The sequence below is a fragment of the Oryzias latipes genome, chromosome 12 (genome assembly GCF_053564925.1).
Source record: "Oryzias latipes strain Hd-rR chromosome 12, Olatipes_Hd-rR_3.1".
NCBI lineage: Eukaryota > Metazoa > Chordata > Actinopteri > Beloniformes > Adrianichthyidae > Oryzias > Oryzias latipes.
The window spans coordinates 241,477-259,547 of NC_136248.1; the positions used below are offsets into that span (position 1 = coordinate 241,477).

Consider the following 18,071-nt stretch of genomic DNA (forward strand, 5'->3'; position numbering starts at 1 on the left):
ACAGATGGCGGCCTTTTCCCAAGGTCAAAGGTCAACGACACTTCTGTGGTGTTTGTAGACTGGAGCTGGCAGCAAGTGTGTGCAATTGCGTGAAAATCGCTCAAACAAAAGTGTCGTTTCCCCATATCGTGGGAAAACACGAAAATCGCCAATTCTCAGAGTTCGCCACAAAATGGCCGCCAAGCCGTAGGTCGTGTGGCCGCCCCGTAATGATTTCAATACTTCTTTGGGATATCCCCAACACGTGTGTTTGGGTTTCGCGGCTGTATTCTGAAGTACATTTTGATCGGCCCCATCCGCGATTTTCGGCCCATTCATTTTTTTGACGGGATCGCTGGCCGTGATGTCATCGTCTTCGGGGGGGTGACGTTGACTCTGTGGAAAATTCATTTGCAATTTATCCCAGGTGTGTGCACGTTTTGGTGACTTTTCGAGCATGCGGCGGGGGTCACATTCTCGCTGAAAGGCGGCGAAGTCGTCGTTCCAACTGCGAAAACAATATGGTCCTTGCAGTCAGTGACTGCTGCTGCAGGCCATAATTATAGTAAGTTTTGTTTGAAAGAACATTTTATTCAAATCAAACTATATTCATGTTAGGATGCCCAAGCATGAAGGTGGAACCCTAAAATGCTTTTTGAAACTATTACAGATTAACGATAATATGCACACGCTAAAATATTTCTGTTTTGGTGTATAAACATAATTGTAATGAATTTGAATAAAGTGAGATGTGCATATTCAGATTCATCACTAGGTTAAGTTCAGACTAGATGAAACATCAGGATGTTTAGTTCTCAGCTGCCTCCACATTGATGTTGTTTCATTACAAAAAGTTACATGTTTCATACAATCCACACATTTAATGATAATAATAATAATTGTTACTTAATAATTTATTATTTCCAACAATAGGAAATTGTTCTCTGCATTTGACCCATCCCCTGGGAGAGCGGTGAGCTGAAGACGAGCCGCGCTGGTAAGGCAGCAGCGTTAAGTGTCTTGCCCAAGGGCCCTCACTGGGTGATGTTAATTGGTCACCATCGATATGGTAAATCCCCCATTACCATTGCCTGCCATTAATTGTTCATTCCCACCGCGAATCAAAGCCTGGTTTCCTGCCTGGCAGTCTTTCACTTCACCAACCGAGCTGCCCAGCTGCTAGGTTTGTTCTCCTCAATGATCCCAGACAATTTAACTTTCAATGTTGTGAAACATCTGTCCAACAGCAGACAGATGAGAGCTGAAAGCCTCTTGTGTTGGACAGATTTTATTGTTACAACAGGGGTCATGGATCGTTGGACACACTAGGTGTATATTTGAATAAACCCCTTTTGTAATTTAGACTAAACTTTATTCATTTTAATTTAATTTAATGTGACCGAGCCTTCTCAGTCTTCGGACCAAAAATCTGGAATGAATTGCCCCTGTACCTCAGACAGATAGACTCACTTAGTATTTTTAAATCTGCTCTTAAAACATATTTTTTCACTTTGGCTTTTAACTGAGTTGGAATCCGGACCTATTTTATGTGTTTTATGCTTTATATTTTCATGTGCTTTTATTAATTTTTGTGTTGTTCAGCACTTTGGTGAACCTTGTTCTGTTTAAAGTGCTTTATAAATAAAGTTGAGTTGAGTTAATTATATTTGTAACAGATTTTTGTTAGACCGGATGGAGAAAAAAAGAAGGGAAGAAGAGAGAGGGATGTTAGGGGGGGGGGGGGGGTTGATTATAGAAGGGGGGTGGTTTAAAACCATGAAGCAGCATAAAGCTGGAAGAAATGTTGCTGGATGTTTATAATCAATACAGTCAGGTTCAGATTTAATACAAATCTAGAATGGGCGGGGCCTTTCCACACACACACTCAAATGTTATAAACATACCTGTTGGATTAAAAAATGTTCACAGACAAATATGTCAACATGAACACAATACAACCCATGTTCACTGAATGTTTTATTCAGTCACGTAAACTCTGTAAAGGTGAGACAGCACCTGTCCTGGAGTGAGTGTTTCTGTTCGTCTTAAGTGGATGATGGAATTCAAAAAGAAGGAGGGAGAGTTCCCAGCCATCCCCACACCAAGACCCCCGCCACAGCAGCAGCAGCCAGGAACCCCCCTCCCGACACCCACATGGCAACAGATGGAGAAGAACAATCACACCCGCAACCCAGGCCAGGGCCAGCAGGACTGCCACGGGAGCCCCCAAAGACAGAGAGCAGGGAGGCATGGGGGGACAGAGAGTGCAAGCTCCAGCCCCCCCAACACCACACCACAGGGACATGGACACCCCCGTGCTCTGATGTTATGTGATCTTCATGGTCTTGCCAGAGAACTCAGGGATCCCTCTCCCTGCATGGAGAGAGGGCCGCCGGGCCCAGGAAGCCGTCACCCAAGGGACACAGTCACATTCCTGAGTCGTTTGGACGTCGATCCCCGATGTCCACCAGGCTGCCTAGTCACACTACACTGTGACACTCCAAAAACTTTTGGAGAATGAATCCTACTATGGACTAGTGACCAGTTCAATGTGAGTTCTGCCTTCAACCTCTGATAGCTGGAATAAGCTCCACAAAACCAGTAATTCTGCTGAAGCCGGTTTACACACCAGAGGAAAATATGGGATAGAAACACTAGACAGACTGCAGCCATGCAAGGTTTCACAGAGATTTCTTCAATGTGCTTACCTTTTGTTTTGAGTGCAGCATTGTCGTATGACGCAGAACATGGTAGTCTGGCACATCCTCCAAAAATGGCAACTGTGACTGAAGTCACCAAGGAGCAGCAACGCACACTCGCCATTCTGTGACCCCTGCTCATCTGGTCATAGATCAACCAGTCGGTTGGAAAGGCCGGACCATTTTCAGCTGGGCTATCCTAAACAACAGAACAGGAAGAAAGAATGGGAGAAAAATCATGTAATTATTGAATTATTAAGTAATAACCCTGATTGGATGTCACTACAAGATGGTAGATATTGCACTAACCCACCACAAAGTTTGGATAAGATCGAACGTTTTTAATCCCACAAGGGGGAAATGAATCCAATATTGAAATTGGTTTCAGTAAAACAAGATCAGGAAGAAAACAGAAACACACATGCAGCTCAAGGCTGACTGAGGAGCAGCCATGAAGAGACGCTTCCTGCTTAGAGTGGAGGCTCATTGGTGGCAAAAAGTCACATCTCAGCCTTGTGTTATACAAAATACACTATTTTAGTGAAACACACCATCCAAAACAACGTGCATGGGGTATAATGGGTGGGTTGAAGAGGGGGCACCCTTGCATTAATCCGGAGGTACAGCTATGAAGCGCACCCTCTTGGACCGAGGTGGCAGGGATGAGCAGCGAGTGTCATCCTGTGTGGCTGCGGCCATAGGGCAGAAGTAGAGCGGTCGACCTCTGATCAGAAGATTGCAGCTTAGGAGCGCCCATATGTCCAAGTTTCCTTGGGTAGGACACTGAACCCCACATTGCTCTCTCTTGCTTGAGGCCTTCAAAGAAGGCGGTAAAGCACTACAGAAGTATTCGCCATGTATCGTCCACACAACAGCTGCGTTTCACTTTCTGAAGACCGGACTGAAGTCAAGAGCAACTGATCAGCTGATCAATTTTCAGAGAACAAAATGCTGAACGTGCAGGACACAACTGGCCAAGGTTAAACCTCTCCTCTCTCGTTATGACTTTGAGATTTTAATCCATGCTTTTATTTCACCTCGTTTGGATTACTGTAATGCTCTCTATGTTGGACTTTCCCAGAAATGACTTGCTCGTTTGCAGTTAGTCCACAATGCTGCTGCCCGTCTTCTAACTTGTGCACGGAATCAAGAACATATTACTCCCATTTTAGCATCTCTTCATTGGCTCCCAGTTTGCTTATGCATTGAATTTAAAATTCTCCTATTTGTTTTTAAATGTCTCCATGGACTCGCTCCAAAATATCTGTCTGACCTGATTCAGGTGTACACTCCCCCCCGCTCCCTTAGGTCAACAAGTCAGACACAGCTGGTCGTCTCGAACACCAGGAAAAAACTGAGAGGTGACCGAGCCTTCTCAGTCTTCGGATCAATAATATGGAATGAATTGCCCCTGTACCTCAGACAGATAGACTCACTCTGTATTTTTAAATCTGCTCTTAAAACATATTATTTCACTTTGGCTTTCAATTGAGTTGGAATCCTGACCTATTTTATGTGTTTTATGCTTTATATTGTCGTGTGCTTTTATTAAGTTTTGTTTTGTTCAGCACTTTGGTGAACCTTGTTCTGTCTAAACCTTGTGCTTTCCTATGCACTTTAACATTGGGAATAGGGTCATCTAGACCCACTAGACAGTGCTCTGAACCTTTTTTCTTCAATGATTTGTGATCTTCACTGGTGTCCATGGATTACATTAAATCTTTCCACCTTTATCCACCTTTGTCATGGTAGGAAGAACACCTCAAAGTAAGGGGGGGGGGGGGGGTCATCTAAGATAGCACAAGGGTTACAGTGCTTTATAAATAAAGTTGAGTTGAGTGAGTTGAGAAAATCTGGGAAGACAGGAAAGAAGCTTTGGGAGTGGCAACTGTCTAGCTATTTGAATACTCAATGATGATCATGATTTCTGTTTGCTAAAACCAGTTTCATTTGTTACTGTCTACAGCAAATCGTAACAAAGTGCTGGTTCGTCCAAACGTGTTGTTCTGTGGTTTCCACATCGTTTGTTGGTGGGCGTTTTGTGGGTGCGCTGGCTTTTGTTTGTGTGGGCTTTGAGCCTTTCTGGTCTTCAGTTGTGCTTTGATGATGTTTTGTTCTCTGGTTTTCATTGTGTCTTGGGGTGACACACCGGTTGTTGGAAGTCATTTGGTACGTTTTTTTTGTATGCCGGGAGAAGACCTATGGATGGACTTTAGAGGTGGGGGGTGTTGCCCGCTTGTCTGGTCACTTCTCCTGACAATCAGGATTTCAGTGTGTAATTATCCACCGCTACGCCGAGCAAAGACTAGGGTTGAGTTGGACAGGACAGGCTAATAAAAAAGGCTATGGTTGAGTTAGCTAGCTTGGGGTTAGGTAGTTAGCAGGACACACCTGCCTCTGGAGTGCGCGCATTGTTTGTTTACCCCACGGGGGATCATTACGTCTATTGGGACATGTGGGTAGATTACGGGCCATCAAAGATAAACACAAAAATAAAAAAAATAGTCTGTCGGCGAATCATCCTCCTCACCATAAAGTATGTCACTTGATTGACATGCAGAGCAGCCAATAAGAACATCATCTGGTACATAAGTCACTGCAAATGTGTGTTTAAACACACATTTGACAAGACAAGCGGGCTGCCTGCCAAATCCCCAGCTGAGGACCACTCCTCGATCGGTCTGACCCAGAGTCCACGGCGCCCGCTCCGCGGTTCCCGCCTGGGGGATCTTAGCCCATTGAGGCGGCAGTGGTGTCCAAGCTTGGGCTTCTCGAACGCTGCCCACGGAAAAGGCTAATCTGTTCTAATGATTTATTACTAAAAATATATGAATACAAACAACAAAGCTGTTGCTTCACAAAGATTCTGGACTCTATATTTATGGATGGAGTGGTGCAGGATTTTATTGAGTCACCTTTAGAGCATGGCTTGGACGTGTAGAAAAAACAGCTGCTCGTGCCTGCAGATGGTGGTGATGCTAGAATGAGCGAGGAGCCGTTCATTTAAGGGTGGGGTTGTTGGATTTAGGGATTCTGCAGCCCGATTCTGCTTGTCCTCTTGTTGGTGTGGACTGGTTGCCCTCTGCATCAAGTGCTGCTTTGACATTTGAACAGCAGAAGGAACTGCTTTTGATCCAAATAGAAAGGCAGAAAGCTCCACACCCCCAGGCTTATATGTGATGTGATCCCGGCTCTTGGTCATGCCAGAGAACTTAGAGATGCTCTAGAGCTGACGCCTCATAAGGCCTCTTGGGAGCTTTGCGGGTGCAGTCAGTTAACTCCGGCGGAGGGGGAATGGTTACCCCCATCATCATTTCAGTCACTGACAGGCTCCCTCAGCTAATGAGCTTCAGTTTGTGGGTTTTGAAGAAGGGCCGTGCGCACTGGGGGTTGGAGAAGCACCAGCAGAGTGGGTCACTGCTCTGACAATCTTGTTCCCACACTCTCCACAGCAGCTAGACTGAGTCCACGGGAAGGACAGGTTTAGGCTCTGTTGCTCACTTTGCTCCAATAAAAAGCATAAGAATAATGCAGAAATTTCACTCATTTAGAACCGAGGTGAGGATGTTTTTCTGTAGCTAGCAGAAACTCGATGTGTTTCTACTGTAGATCAACCATGGTAGACTTTTACTGACACTGACCGTTGCAAAAACTACAATTTTTTTTTTTTTTTTTTTTTTCAAACTTGTCCTGTCCAACAGCTGGGCAGACAGATGAGAGCTGAGGGCCTCTTGTGTTGGACATATTTTATTTTAACAAGAGGGGTTATTCATCTTCAGACAAACCAAAGGTATGTCTGAATAAACCCCTTTTGTAATTGAGGCCAAACTTTATTAATTTCAACCATGTTTGAAAATCTTTGGTGTTGGACCGGACGGAAAAGGAAAGAGGGGAAGAAGAGAGAGGGACGTTAGAGAGAGAGGGGGGGGGGGTAGGAGGGTGATAATTGGAGGGGAACGGGGGTAAGCCCATGAAGCAGCATAGAGCAGACAGGTTTACTGGTTGTTTATCATTACGGTACGGTTCAAATGTAGTACAAAAAGGGCGGGGCCTGTTCACACACACACTCAAATATTATCAACACACCTGCTAGCTGCAAAAATGTTCACATGTCAAAATGTACACAACAGATAGTGTTCACGAACGCATACCTATGCCTTTAAACCAACTAGTGTGAAATCTTTCATTCATTCAATCATGCAAACTATTAGTGCAAAGGTGAGCTAACACCTGTGCTCAGGTGAGTGTTTATGTTCTTCTAAAATGGATGGTGGAATGTGAAAAGAAGGAGGAGGAGCGCCCAGCCACCCCCACACCCAGACCCCCGCCGCTAAAACTACAATTTTTAATGTTAATGAAAATTCTGACTACCTCCTTATTCGGCTGCTGGCTCAGGACAGATGTGGAATGAAAGTGAACTTTTTTTTCCATCAGGCTGGAAAGCAGAGAGCTTTTCTTGTTGACTTTGATGAGGTTTGGGTAGATGCCAGTCACCAGGGCAGCCTTAACCACCGCCCAGTTTTCTGAGTTAAGATTTACGTCACGGATGTCACTTCCTCCACGGGCTCGCACGAAACCTAAAAGACAAAAAAAGGTTCATCGTCCCACATTAACATTGGTTCTATTTGGTCATCCTCTTTAAGTTCTTTTTTTTATTTCTGGCACAACTTTATCATCATTAAGGATGCCAATATTTATTTTCCACATTGTTGTTGGTTGTCCAAATGTATAGTTTTGTATAGGTCTGATTTTTTTTTATTTGACTTAAAATGGTTTATTTCATCCAATCAAATAAGAATAATACACAAAAACATTACAATCATAAGTTATACATTCATACAATGACGAATCAAACTTAGGATAATTAGACATATTAATAATTAAAGCCGTAATCTAGCCACAGGGGTTGCAAGCCAGTTGCCTCTGTGCCGGTCCCAAGCCCGGATAAATAGAGAGGGTTGCGTCAGGAAGGGCATCCGGCGTAAAAATTGCCAAAATAACCATGCGAATCATCCACAACACTTTAGACATACCGGATCGGTCGAGGCCCGGGTTAACAACGACCGCCACCGATGCTGTTAACCTACAGGGTGTCGGTGGAAATTTGACTACTGTTGGTCGAAGAAAGAGGGGAGGCAGAAGGGTCCGTTGCCAGAGAGAGAAGGGAAAAGGCAGGAACATAGGTTTGAGAATAGGGACTCTTAACGTTGGCACAATGACAGGGAAAGGCAGAGAGCTGGCAGACATGATGGAGAGAAGGAAGGTAGATGTACTGTGTGTGCAGGAGACAAGGTGGAAGGGCAGCAAGGCACGTAGTATTGGAGGAGGATACAAACTATTCTATCATGGTGTTGGGAAGAGAAACGGGGTAGGAGTGATTCTGAAGGGGGAGTTTGTAAACAGTGTTCTAGAGGTGAAAAGAGTCTCAGACAGGATGATGAGCCTAAAGTTAGAAATTGAAGGGGTGATGGTGAATGTAGTCAGTGGGTATGCGCCACAGGTTGGCTGTGAGTTAGAAGTGAAGGAGAGATTCTGGAGTGAGTTGGATGAGGTCATAGAGAGTTTTCCCAGAGGAGAGAGAGTTGTTATTGGAGCAGACTTTAATGGGCATGTTGGTGAGGGCAACAGAGGTGATGAGGAGGTGATGGGCAGGTTTGGTGTGAAGGAAAGGAATCTGGAGGGACAGATGGTGGTGGACTTTGCGAAGAGGATGGAAATGGCTGTAGTCAACACTTACTTCCAGAAGAGAGAGGAACATAGAGTGACATACAGAAGTGGAGGTAGGAGTACTCAGGTGGACTACATCCTATGTAGACGAGGTCATTTGAGAGAGGTTAATGACTGCAAAGTGGTGGTAGGAGAGAGTGTAGCCAGACAGCACCGCATGGTGGTGTGTAAGATGACTCTGGAGGTCAGGAAGAAGAAGATAGGGAAAACAGAAAAGAAGACCAAGTGGTGGAAGCTACAGAATGAAGAAACTTGTGAGGAATTTAGGCAGAAGTTGAGGCAGGTCCTGGGTGGTCAGGATGAACTTCCAGATGACTGGGAAACTACAGCAGAGATTATCAGGGAAACAGGTAGGAAGGTGCTAGGTGTGTCATCTGGAAAGAGGAAAGACGGTAAAGAGACTTGGTGGTGGAATGAGGAAGTACAGGAATGCGTCCAGAGGAAGAGGGTGGCTAAAAGGAAGTGGGATGTAGAAAGGACTGAGGAAGGTAGACAGGAGTACAAGGAAGCGCAGCGTAGAGTGAAGAGAGAGGTGGCAAAGGCCAAACAGAAAGCTTACGATGAGCTTTATGACAGGTTAGACACAAAGGAAGGAGAGAAGGACTTGTACAGGCTAGCCAGACAGAGAGACAGAGATGGGAAGGACGTGCAACAGATAAGGGCGATTAAGGACAGAGATGGAAAGGTGCTAACAACCCAAGAGAGTGTACAGAAAAGATGGAAGGAGTATTTTGAGGAGCTGATGAACGAGGAAAATGACAGGGAAAGAAGGGAGGAAGATGTGGTTGTTGTGGAGCAGGAAGTAGCAGAGATTGGAAAGGATGAGCTTAGGAAGGCTCTGAAAAGGATGAAGAGCGGAAAGGCCGTTGGTCCTGATGACGTACCTGTGGAGGTATGGAAGTGCTTAGGAGAGACAGCAGTGGAATTTCTAACAAGGTTGTTCAATAGGATTTTAGAGAGTGAGAAGATGCCTGAGGAATGGAGGAGAAGCGTTCTGGTCCCGATCTTTAAGAACAAGGGTGACACGCAGAACTGCAGCAACTATAGAGGAATAAAGTTGATGAGCCACACAATGAAGCTGTGGGAAAGAGTAGTGGAAGCCAGGCTTAGGAAGAAAGTGGAGATTTGTGAGCAGCAGTATGGTTTCATGCCCCGTAAGAGCACCACTGATGCCATTTTTGCTTTGAGAATGTTGATGGAAAAGTACAGAGAAGGTCAGAAGGAGCTGCATTGTGTGTTCGTAGATTTAGAGAAGGCGTATGACAGGGTGCCGAGGGAGGAGCTGTGGTACTGTATGAGGTCGTCTGGAGTGGCAGAGAAGTATGTCAGAGTAGTTCAGGACATGTATGAGAGAAGTATGACGGTGGTGAGATGTGCTGTAGGTCAGACAGAGGAGTTCAAGGTGGAGGTGGGACTACACCAAGGATCAGCTTTGAGTCCTTTTTTGTTTGCTATGCTGATGGACAGGCTGACAGACGAGGTAAGACAGGAATCTCCCTGGACAATGATGTTTGCGGATGACATTGTAATTTGCAGTGAGAGTAGAGAGCAGGTGGAGGAACAGCTAAAGAGGTGGAAGTTTGCTCTGGAAAGAAGAGGTATGAAGGTCAGTCGTAGTAAGACAGAATACATGTGTCTGAACGAGAGGGATCAAGGTAGAAGCGTTAGGTTACAGGGACTGAGGTGAAGAAGGTGCAGGAGTTTAAGTACTTGGGGTCAACAGTTCAGTGTGATGGGGATTGTGGAAAAGAGGTGAAGAGGCGAGTGCAGGCAGGTTGGAGCGGTTGGAGGAAAGTGTCAGGAGTGTTGTGTGACAGAAGAGTGCCAGCAAGACTCAAAGGAAAGGTGTACAAGACAGTGGTGAGACCAGCTCTGCTCTATGGGTTAGAGACGGTAGCAGTGAGACAGAGACAAGAGGCTGAGATGGAGGTAGCGGAGATGAAGATGTTGAGGTTCTCCTTAGGAGTGACCAGGTTAGACAGGATAAGGAACGAGTACATCAGAGGGACGGCTCACGTTGCCTGTGTTAGCGACAAAGTCAGAGAAGCCAGACTGAGATGGTTTGGACATGTTCAGAGGAGGGATAGTGGATATATTGGTAGAAGGATGTTGGAGATGGAGCTGCCTGGCCGGAGGGCAAGAGGACGGCCAAAGAGGAGATATATGGATGTCTTAACAGAGGACATGAAGTTGGCTAACGTTAGGGTAGAAGATGTTCATGATAGAGTGAGGTGGAAAAGGATGATTCGCTGTGGCGACCCCTGATGGGAAAAGCCGAAAGAGAAAGAAGAGAAAGAAGAATAATTAAAGCCGCAAGCGGCGTTGTATGGCCCGCAGACGCAACCCGCCTTCCACGCCCAACTCTACGCACCACCGCCCTCACCGCCCACTTTTGATAATGGCTAGTCAAAACTGCATATGCTAATTATGCTAAATATGCTAGCTATGCTAATGTGGCTAAAAGTGCTAGCATTGCGATCAGCATCATCAACTGACTCAGAAAAACACATTACCTAAAATGCTAATTATGCTAACTATGCTAATGTTGCTAAAAGTACTAGCATAGTGATCAGCATCATTAACTGACTCAGAAAAACACGTTACCTAAAATGCTAATTATGCTAACTATGCTAATGTGGCTAAAAGTGCTAGCATTGCGATCAGCATCATCAACTGACTCAGAAAAACACATTATCTAAAATGCTAATTATGCTAACTATGCTAGCTATGCTAATGTTGCTAAAAGTACTAGCATAGCGATCAGCATCATTAACTGACTCAGAAAAACACATTACCTAAAATGCTAATCGTGCTAACTATGCTAAATATGCTAACATAGCTAAAAGTGCTAGCATAGCGATCAGCATCATTAACTGACTCAGAAAAACACATTCCTCCATTGGTGAGAGCTATATGCCATAAGTTGATAAAAAAAACACTTTTTCCAAAATGGCGGCTTTTTTGCAACCATTTTATGTTTTGGTCCCCTTGAGAAGACGAACAGATAAACGGCAATTTTGGACAAATCAGTAAAGGAAACTTTTTGTCGTCCCTAGCAACAGTGGTTTTATGCTAACCACGCCCACATTCCTTATATGTCCATATCCAGTGTTTTTCAATGTATTCAGTTTCAGGCATGAATGCATGCATTCAATTTTCACTGTATTGTATTGAAATGCATGGGAGTTATAACAGTGCGCCACTTTGCTAGCTTGCCACGCGCACGCCGTTCAAAATCTACAACTTCTGATTGCAACATTTTTTCCAGAGTAGCTTGCCGTTGATGTCCAAAATGTTTCGAGACGATCGCTGAAAATTCCAACGACAAGTTTACGATTAAATCCAGTGGTAAAGGTGTTTTTTTTTTAGAAAATTCAAGATGGCGGCCTTTTCCCGAGGTCAAAGGTCGACGAAACTCCAGAGGCTATTGTAGACTTAGGCTAGGGACACGCCAGTCAAAATTTCATGAAAATCGCTCGAAAAAAAGTTCCTTTTTCCATATTGTGTAAAAACGCGAAAATCTCAAAATGGCAGATTTTGGCACAAAATGGCCGCCAAACCGTAGGTCGTGTCGCCTTCACGTAATTCTTTCAAATATACCCGACAAAGTTGGATATACCCGACAAAGTTATCTGGGTTTCGTTAGACTATTCTTAAAAAAAAATCAGAATTTTTTTTTTTTTTTTGCCGAGTCAGCACTTTTTTTGCGATCGTTTTTTGTTTCCCCTGCCCACATTCCTTTATCGATTTTGTCGTATGTGACATCATTTTGTTCAGTGTGGGCCAGGGGATCGCATATTTCATTTTCACAACATTCCGATAAAATATGTGCAAGCTAGCTAAAACGGCGACGTTTGCGAATTCGCCACACGCACACCTTTCAAAATCTACAACTTCTAATTCCAACATTTTGTCCACAGTAGCTTGCCATTGATGCCCGAGAAGTTTCAAGAAGATCGATAAAAATCCCTAGGACGAGTTTTCGTTTGTATACGTTACTAAAGTTGCTTTTTAAAAAAAAGTCAAGATGGCTGCCTCTTCCCAAGGTCAAAGGTCAACGAAACTTCTTTGGTAGTTGTAGAATCATGCTGGTGGCATGTGTGTGCAATTTCGTGAAAATCGCTCAAACAAAAGTGTTGTTTTCCCATATCGTGGGAAAACACAAAAATCGCCAATTCTCAGAGTTCGCCACAAAATGGCCGCCAGGTCGTAGGTCGTGTGGCCGTCCCGTAATGATTTCAATACTTCTTTGGGATATCCCCAACACGTGTGTTTGGGTTTCGCAACTGTATTCTGAAGTACATTTTGATCGGCCCCATCCGCGATTTTCGGCCCATTCATTTTTTTGACGGGATCGCTGGCCGTGATGTCATCGTCTTCGGGGGGGTGACGTTGACTTTGTGGAAAATTCATTCCATGGGGAACCAGCTGTCTGCCCGTTTTAAGTCATTTTGTAGAATTTCTGATTCCCTTCAGGGGGAGAACACATACAGACTAGTGTAACCAGGGTCTTGTTGATCTTTCCTTTAACAAAAGCATATTTTCCATCTGTGTTTCTGTCATCATTTCTTTCACACTTTACTGTGATTGATATTAATGGAAGTACAACTCTGCTGTTTTTTTGTAGGAGCTGAAAAAACAATTTGTATACCAAACTTACCAAATTTTTCATGCTCATTTTTTGGCAGATGTGTTTCTTGGATGAAGATTACCCGTGGTAATCTTGGTAGCACTCTGCTTCTATGTTTACGTGGTTGCCAAGGCCGTTCGTATTTATTGAAACTAGTCTATCGTCACCCAGTCCGCTCATTTCTTTTGTTAACAATAACTGTGAGCCTTACTAATGAACTATACCAGAAAAAAGAAACATTGTAAACTTAGGAGCAAAAAATACTTAAGCAGTTGTAGTACCAACAGGTAACTGTGGCCTCCACACATTGGAAGGAGTGTCTCTCCCCCCACTGGGAGGTCCAGGGTTGTTCCTCCTGTTAGGAAGGGGTCCTTTAAAGGGTCTGGAAAGAGGCAGAATCGCTCCCATCCTTATTGTCCAGCTGCCCCTCCTTACTCCTGCTTCTGGTGCCGCTCCATTGATCCAATGAATCAAAAGGCCGGCCTTATGGCGATTCCACGGAGAATCCGTTTCCGTCATTCCTTTCAAATTTCCTCAGCATTTCCTTAGCTCTTTGTAAAGCGGAGAGTCTGTTGTCCCGCTGGCGTCGGGATCTCCTGCAGGCGGAGGTCCGCCATGTTGTTCCCAGTTTTTCCCATCAAAACCTTCTGAAACATTTCTGAGGCTTCGTAAAACTTTTCTTAAAGAACACTGGTATATTGATCATTATAAAGAGTTTTTTTATTCAGATCAATAGACTGTACTGTAGCGTCCTGTATAACATTAGGAGAGTCTCTCTGTGCTTTAAAACCAGGAGTCCTCCTTCATCTTCCTCTTCATCACTTTAGTGTCAGAGGTCCTGGAGCGTCATTTGAGCGTCGGCACAGCGCGTCAGGCCAGAGAGGAAACAAATTCTGGAAGGCGGGATATATCTTGGACCAAACCCGGTTTCAGTCAACATTCATTGTGCAGCGGTTGACCTCTGAACGGAAGATTGCATGTTCGATTCTCACCATGTGTCAAAGTGTCCTTGGGCAAAACACTGAACTGTTGCAAAAATGTCATATAAGCGTCTTAAGTTGTCTTTGGTCAGCTAAACGCTTTTATTTTTAGATGCACATTAAATTGATGACAGTTTCTGGCTCTTTTTGGAATCAGTTTATTCAAAAGTTTGCCTGTTCTTCCTTTGCTATAGTCAATTCATATTACCTATAACTTTATTATACAGTTTATTTTGCAATTATACCTTGATTATAAATTAGATCTATAATTACTCAAAATGAATATGATTTATGATTAATTTAACTTGTAATTTTACCTACCACCCTGGAAAAAGGTGGATTTCTGAGGCCAAATGTCACCTTTTAAAGTTACTAAGTTTGATAATATGTTCATAATAAAATAACGTTTAATTATTTAAATACATTTTACACTTTCATGTCCCAATGGACTAATGAGATCTTTTTTCAGATTATAAAAAAGCAAAGCAACAGCAGGACTCACCAATGGCACGGAGATGTCCGAGCAGCTGCGTCCTCATGCCGAGAATGATGTCCATGGTCGCTTGAGACAGGAAGTTCTTCTCACAAAACGTTCTCTCCCAACCGTCACTGCGAGCTTTCTGCCACGCCTGACACCAGACGACAACAAACATGAGCTGTTATTTAACCTTTCACTTTTTGAACCTGTAGTAGATTTAAATGTTTTTAAGGATTAAAGCACTTTATAAGTCACGGAAGGCCTTTTTGAAGATGTCAGTCCATTACATTTCTGAAGCAATGAAAGTTTGTAGACGTGTGTATATGCGTGTTTCCGCGAAAACTCTTGTGTTTACGCACCGCTACGCCAGTTTTTTACGACTGTTTTTGGGCTCTACGTTTGCTGAACTTTGACCTATCCCATCCTTTTTAATTCACAGCAACACCAACTGTTTGTAAACTGTTCTTTGCTCAGCTGCTGGTTAGAACATTACAGGTAAAAAGCGAGCTCAGTACGGCAAAGGCTGAAATCCAGACAAACACTCACCTGGAAAGCTCTGAGCAGGGCCATGTGGTCACTGAAGGAATTAGAAGCAAAGCGTTTGCGACAATTGAGAGCTGATCTCTTCTGAGAGTTCTCAGTGGGAATGATGAAGGGGTCACGATAGGCCAGAGCACAGACGATGGTGAGGATGGGGTCCAGACACTTGAGCACTACGCCACACAGCACCATTTTCCCCAGCTGAGGCTCCACAGGTAAATCAGCCAGGCGGTAGCCAAGCTCAGTCAGGTCCTCATTCTGTTCAAGAGCATCTATCTTCTGAACAAAAAGTATCACTTGATTAAAAATGATAGTAAGTGCAATATTTCTCCTTTAGACTTGAACGTGTCTTGGAGTAGGACAATGAGAAGAGCTGTTACCTTCAGAACCTGCACAGCACTGCTCACAGAACGAGCAGGAGGAGGCTGGGGGGCTTTGGACAAGAAGTCTCCAATAAGACAGGAGGAGGGAGCCAGAAGTTTGGTCTGCAAGCACAGCCCCTAAAACAAGGATGAATGTAGAAACAACATGGAACATATACTTTCTTTTCACCATACATCTTGTAAAGCAAAACCGTGCCTGTTTCTGGTATATTTTACCGTAGGCGGCACATCAGCTCAAAGTTTGAACCAAATGACCAGTTGAGTGAATCAGCATTAGGGTGTAACAGTACTAGAGCTGTGACGGTGTGTGACCGCAGTGACGAACCAGCAGGGGGCGCGGTGTCTCGGTTATCTGCACGCCCCCCACCCCCCAACACAAAATCCTCCGGCGGCCGCGTCGCAAATAAATACTATTACAACGCAGTATTCTTTATTAACAAATAACAGTAACTACTACGTATCTAACTAATGAACTAACTATATAGGTGTTATAAAATGACTGTGTGTGTGTGTGTCAGCGCGCTGCGTGTGTAGGAGGAAGGAGCACACACACACACACGTGTGTTGGGGGTGCGTGTTGATTCTTCTGCAGTGGACCGGTCTCTAGCTACACATGAGGCTTCACCTGTGCTCTCTGGTTCAGACATCTTCTTAGAATATTATGCATTGCCCAGTAATAAACAGACTGCAGACACGTTGTCACCTTTCTGGTAGCCATGAAGCCTGACACCCATGAAGAACGCGGGGCAGGAGGCTCCACCTTACAGACACGTAACGTTGCGCTGCACAAAATAGTTCCCAAACAAAATATGTAGTGATATTCATGGAAATCTAACAGCGCGCGTTCATGTTTGGTGTTACAGAGTGAAGGAGAACAGTAATAACCCCCCAACACAAAAATCTCCGGCCGTGTCGCGCACTCAAGAACGCACGCAGCCTGAATACAATGGAAATTAATAATTAGAACACAGTAAATTTGTCGTATTTCCTTGCAAGACGGAAACTTCTGCTGTAGAATGAGGATGTGCTGCTGAAACCGCGTGAACTCAAAAAAATGATTCAAGCCCCTCTTTCATGTAACACAATTAAATTCTGTGTGTTTTATTAAACTATATTTATTTTAAAATTATGTATCTACATTTAATTGACCTAATACAAAATGTATTAATAGTTTCACCTATAAACTCCAGTAATCCAAAATAAACGAGTTCAAGTAAGGGGCATGCTGTGCGCATGTTGAATGCTGTTTTCCTGTTTCCTTTATTTATTCTCTTTATAGTATCTTCTGCTGTTTTACGGCTACAATTTCTCACCTATTTTGACCATTCAACTATTAAAATGTTCAGCTCTTTCGTCTAATGCCTGCTATGACTTTTGGTCCTTCAAATCCTTCGACTTTTCGAAGATAGAAAACTATCGTTCGTGTTTTTCCACGTTAAAAACGTACTGTGGCTTGGAATCGTTTCAACTCGACTTCTCCCAATAAGACAATACATGACGAACCTCATTTGTAGAAGAAATGATTCTAGCCTGTTAGCTGCCACAAAAGTGTTAGCTCAGTGGATCAGCCAGCGGGATTTGTTCTTCTAAGTTCAAGACTAAATTCCGGTCTTAGATGACCTTTTTGCCTTGCCTTTCTTGATAAAATTGAGTTCAACTAACTCAATTATAATTCATTACATGGAAGAATTTTCTTTGAGGTTGGGCTACTCATATTTATTGGATGAAAATCCTGCCCACAATTAAATTGAGTTCATCCAATGAGTTGTTTTTTTGAGTGTATGTCTGTGTAAGAAGATCCAAAAGAATGGAGGCTGGTTCTATTATTGACCCGGTCTGGAGGCTCTGAGGGTCCAAAAGGGAAGTGAACCCCGGAGGAAGATCTGCCTTCGGCCCTGGAGAGGATTTCCCCCACGTTTTCCCCCCACAGTCAGAAACCTCACGGCAGGAGGTTCGGCAGCTATTAGGTGAGGGAGGTGACAGTGCACATGTCAACAGTACCAGCATGGCTAATGCAGACGCGAGCCCCCCCCCCCCCCCCCCCCCCCCATCTCCTTATGCCCTTATGCTCTCCTGTGGGAGGGGGGGGGGGACGACTTTGGATTTGTTTGGATGAAGGGAAATGACAGTTGGATAAGTGGTGGAGTGCTGTGTGTTGACATTGTTACACAAAGATACTGTATGCCACAGAAACACATCCAATCTGTTAACAAACTTAAAACAGCATCACCGACTGGAACAATCAGGCCTTCAAGAAAAAAATGTGCAAGTTAACAGTCAGACCAGTATAAAGTATCCAAAGTTTTGGGTTCCAGACAGCTAACAGTTGTATTATTTTATAAGCAGATCACCTACATAGGTTAATTTTATTATTGTTATATAAAAACAATAAATACATTTTGGAAGAAATTTTTTTCTGCCTTTTTTGTACCGAAAAAATACAGGAGTATCAAACCGGACCGAATTGAGATTTTAGTATACCGTTACACCCCTACTGATCATATTTGTTGTTTGCTCCACTTGTTTTTGTGATAAACTGCCACATTTGTCTTTAACCTGAACAAATGTACTAACTCTTTTGTTTCTTTGTACTGTAGTTAAATACTGGATTGGTCTGCTTTTCTCCATGGTTGATTCTAGTATGAGGGCATTTCT

At 43.8% G+C, this 18,071-nt stretch overlaps 1 protein-coding gene across 13 annotated transcripts in view; it reads right to left on the reverse strand.

Moving 5' to 3' along the window:
* Positions 1–18,071, reverse strand: part of ythdc2 (YTH domain containing 2) — a 141,339-nt gene that overhangs the window by 27,482 nt on the left and 95,786 nt on the right. For 9 of the 13 annotated variants that reach the window (XM_078955535.1, XM_023952793.2, XM_023952791.2 and 6 more), the window contains 5 exons: positions 15,414–15,533; positions 15,040–15,312; positions 14,518–14,644; positions 7,050–7,255; positions 2,688–2,877 (listed from right to left, as the gene is read on the reverse strand). In XM_078955535.1, the coding sequence (XP_078811661.1) occupies positions 2,688–2,877; positions 7,050–7,255; positions 14,518–14,644; positions 15,040–15,312; positions 15,414–15,533 (916 nt within the window). The remainder of the gene's footprint in view (positions 1–2,687; positions 2,878–7,049; positions 7,256–14,517; positions 14,645–15,039; positions 15,313–15,413; positions 15,534–18,071) is intronic. The other 4 variants (XM_078955537.1, XM_078955536.1, XM_023952792.2 and 1 more) reach the window with 1 other exon arrangement.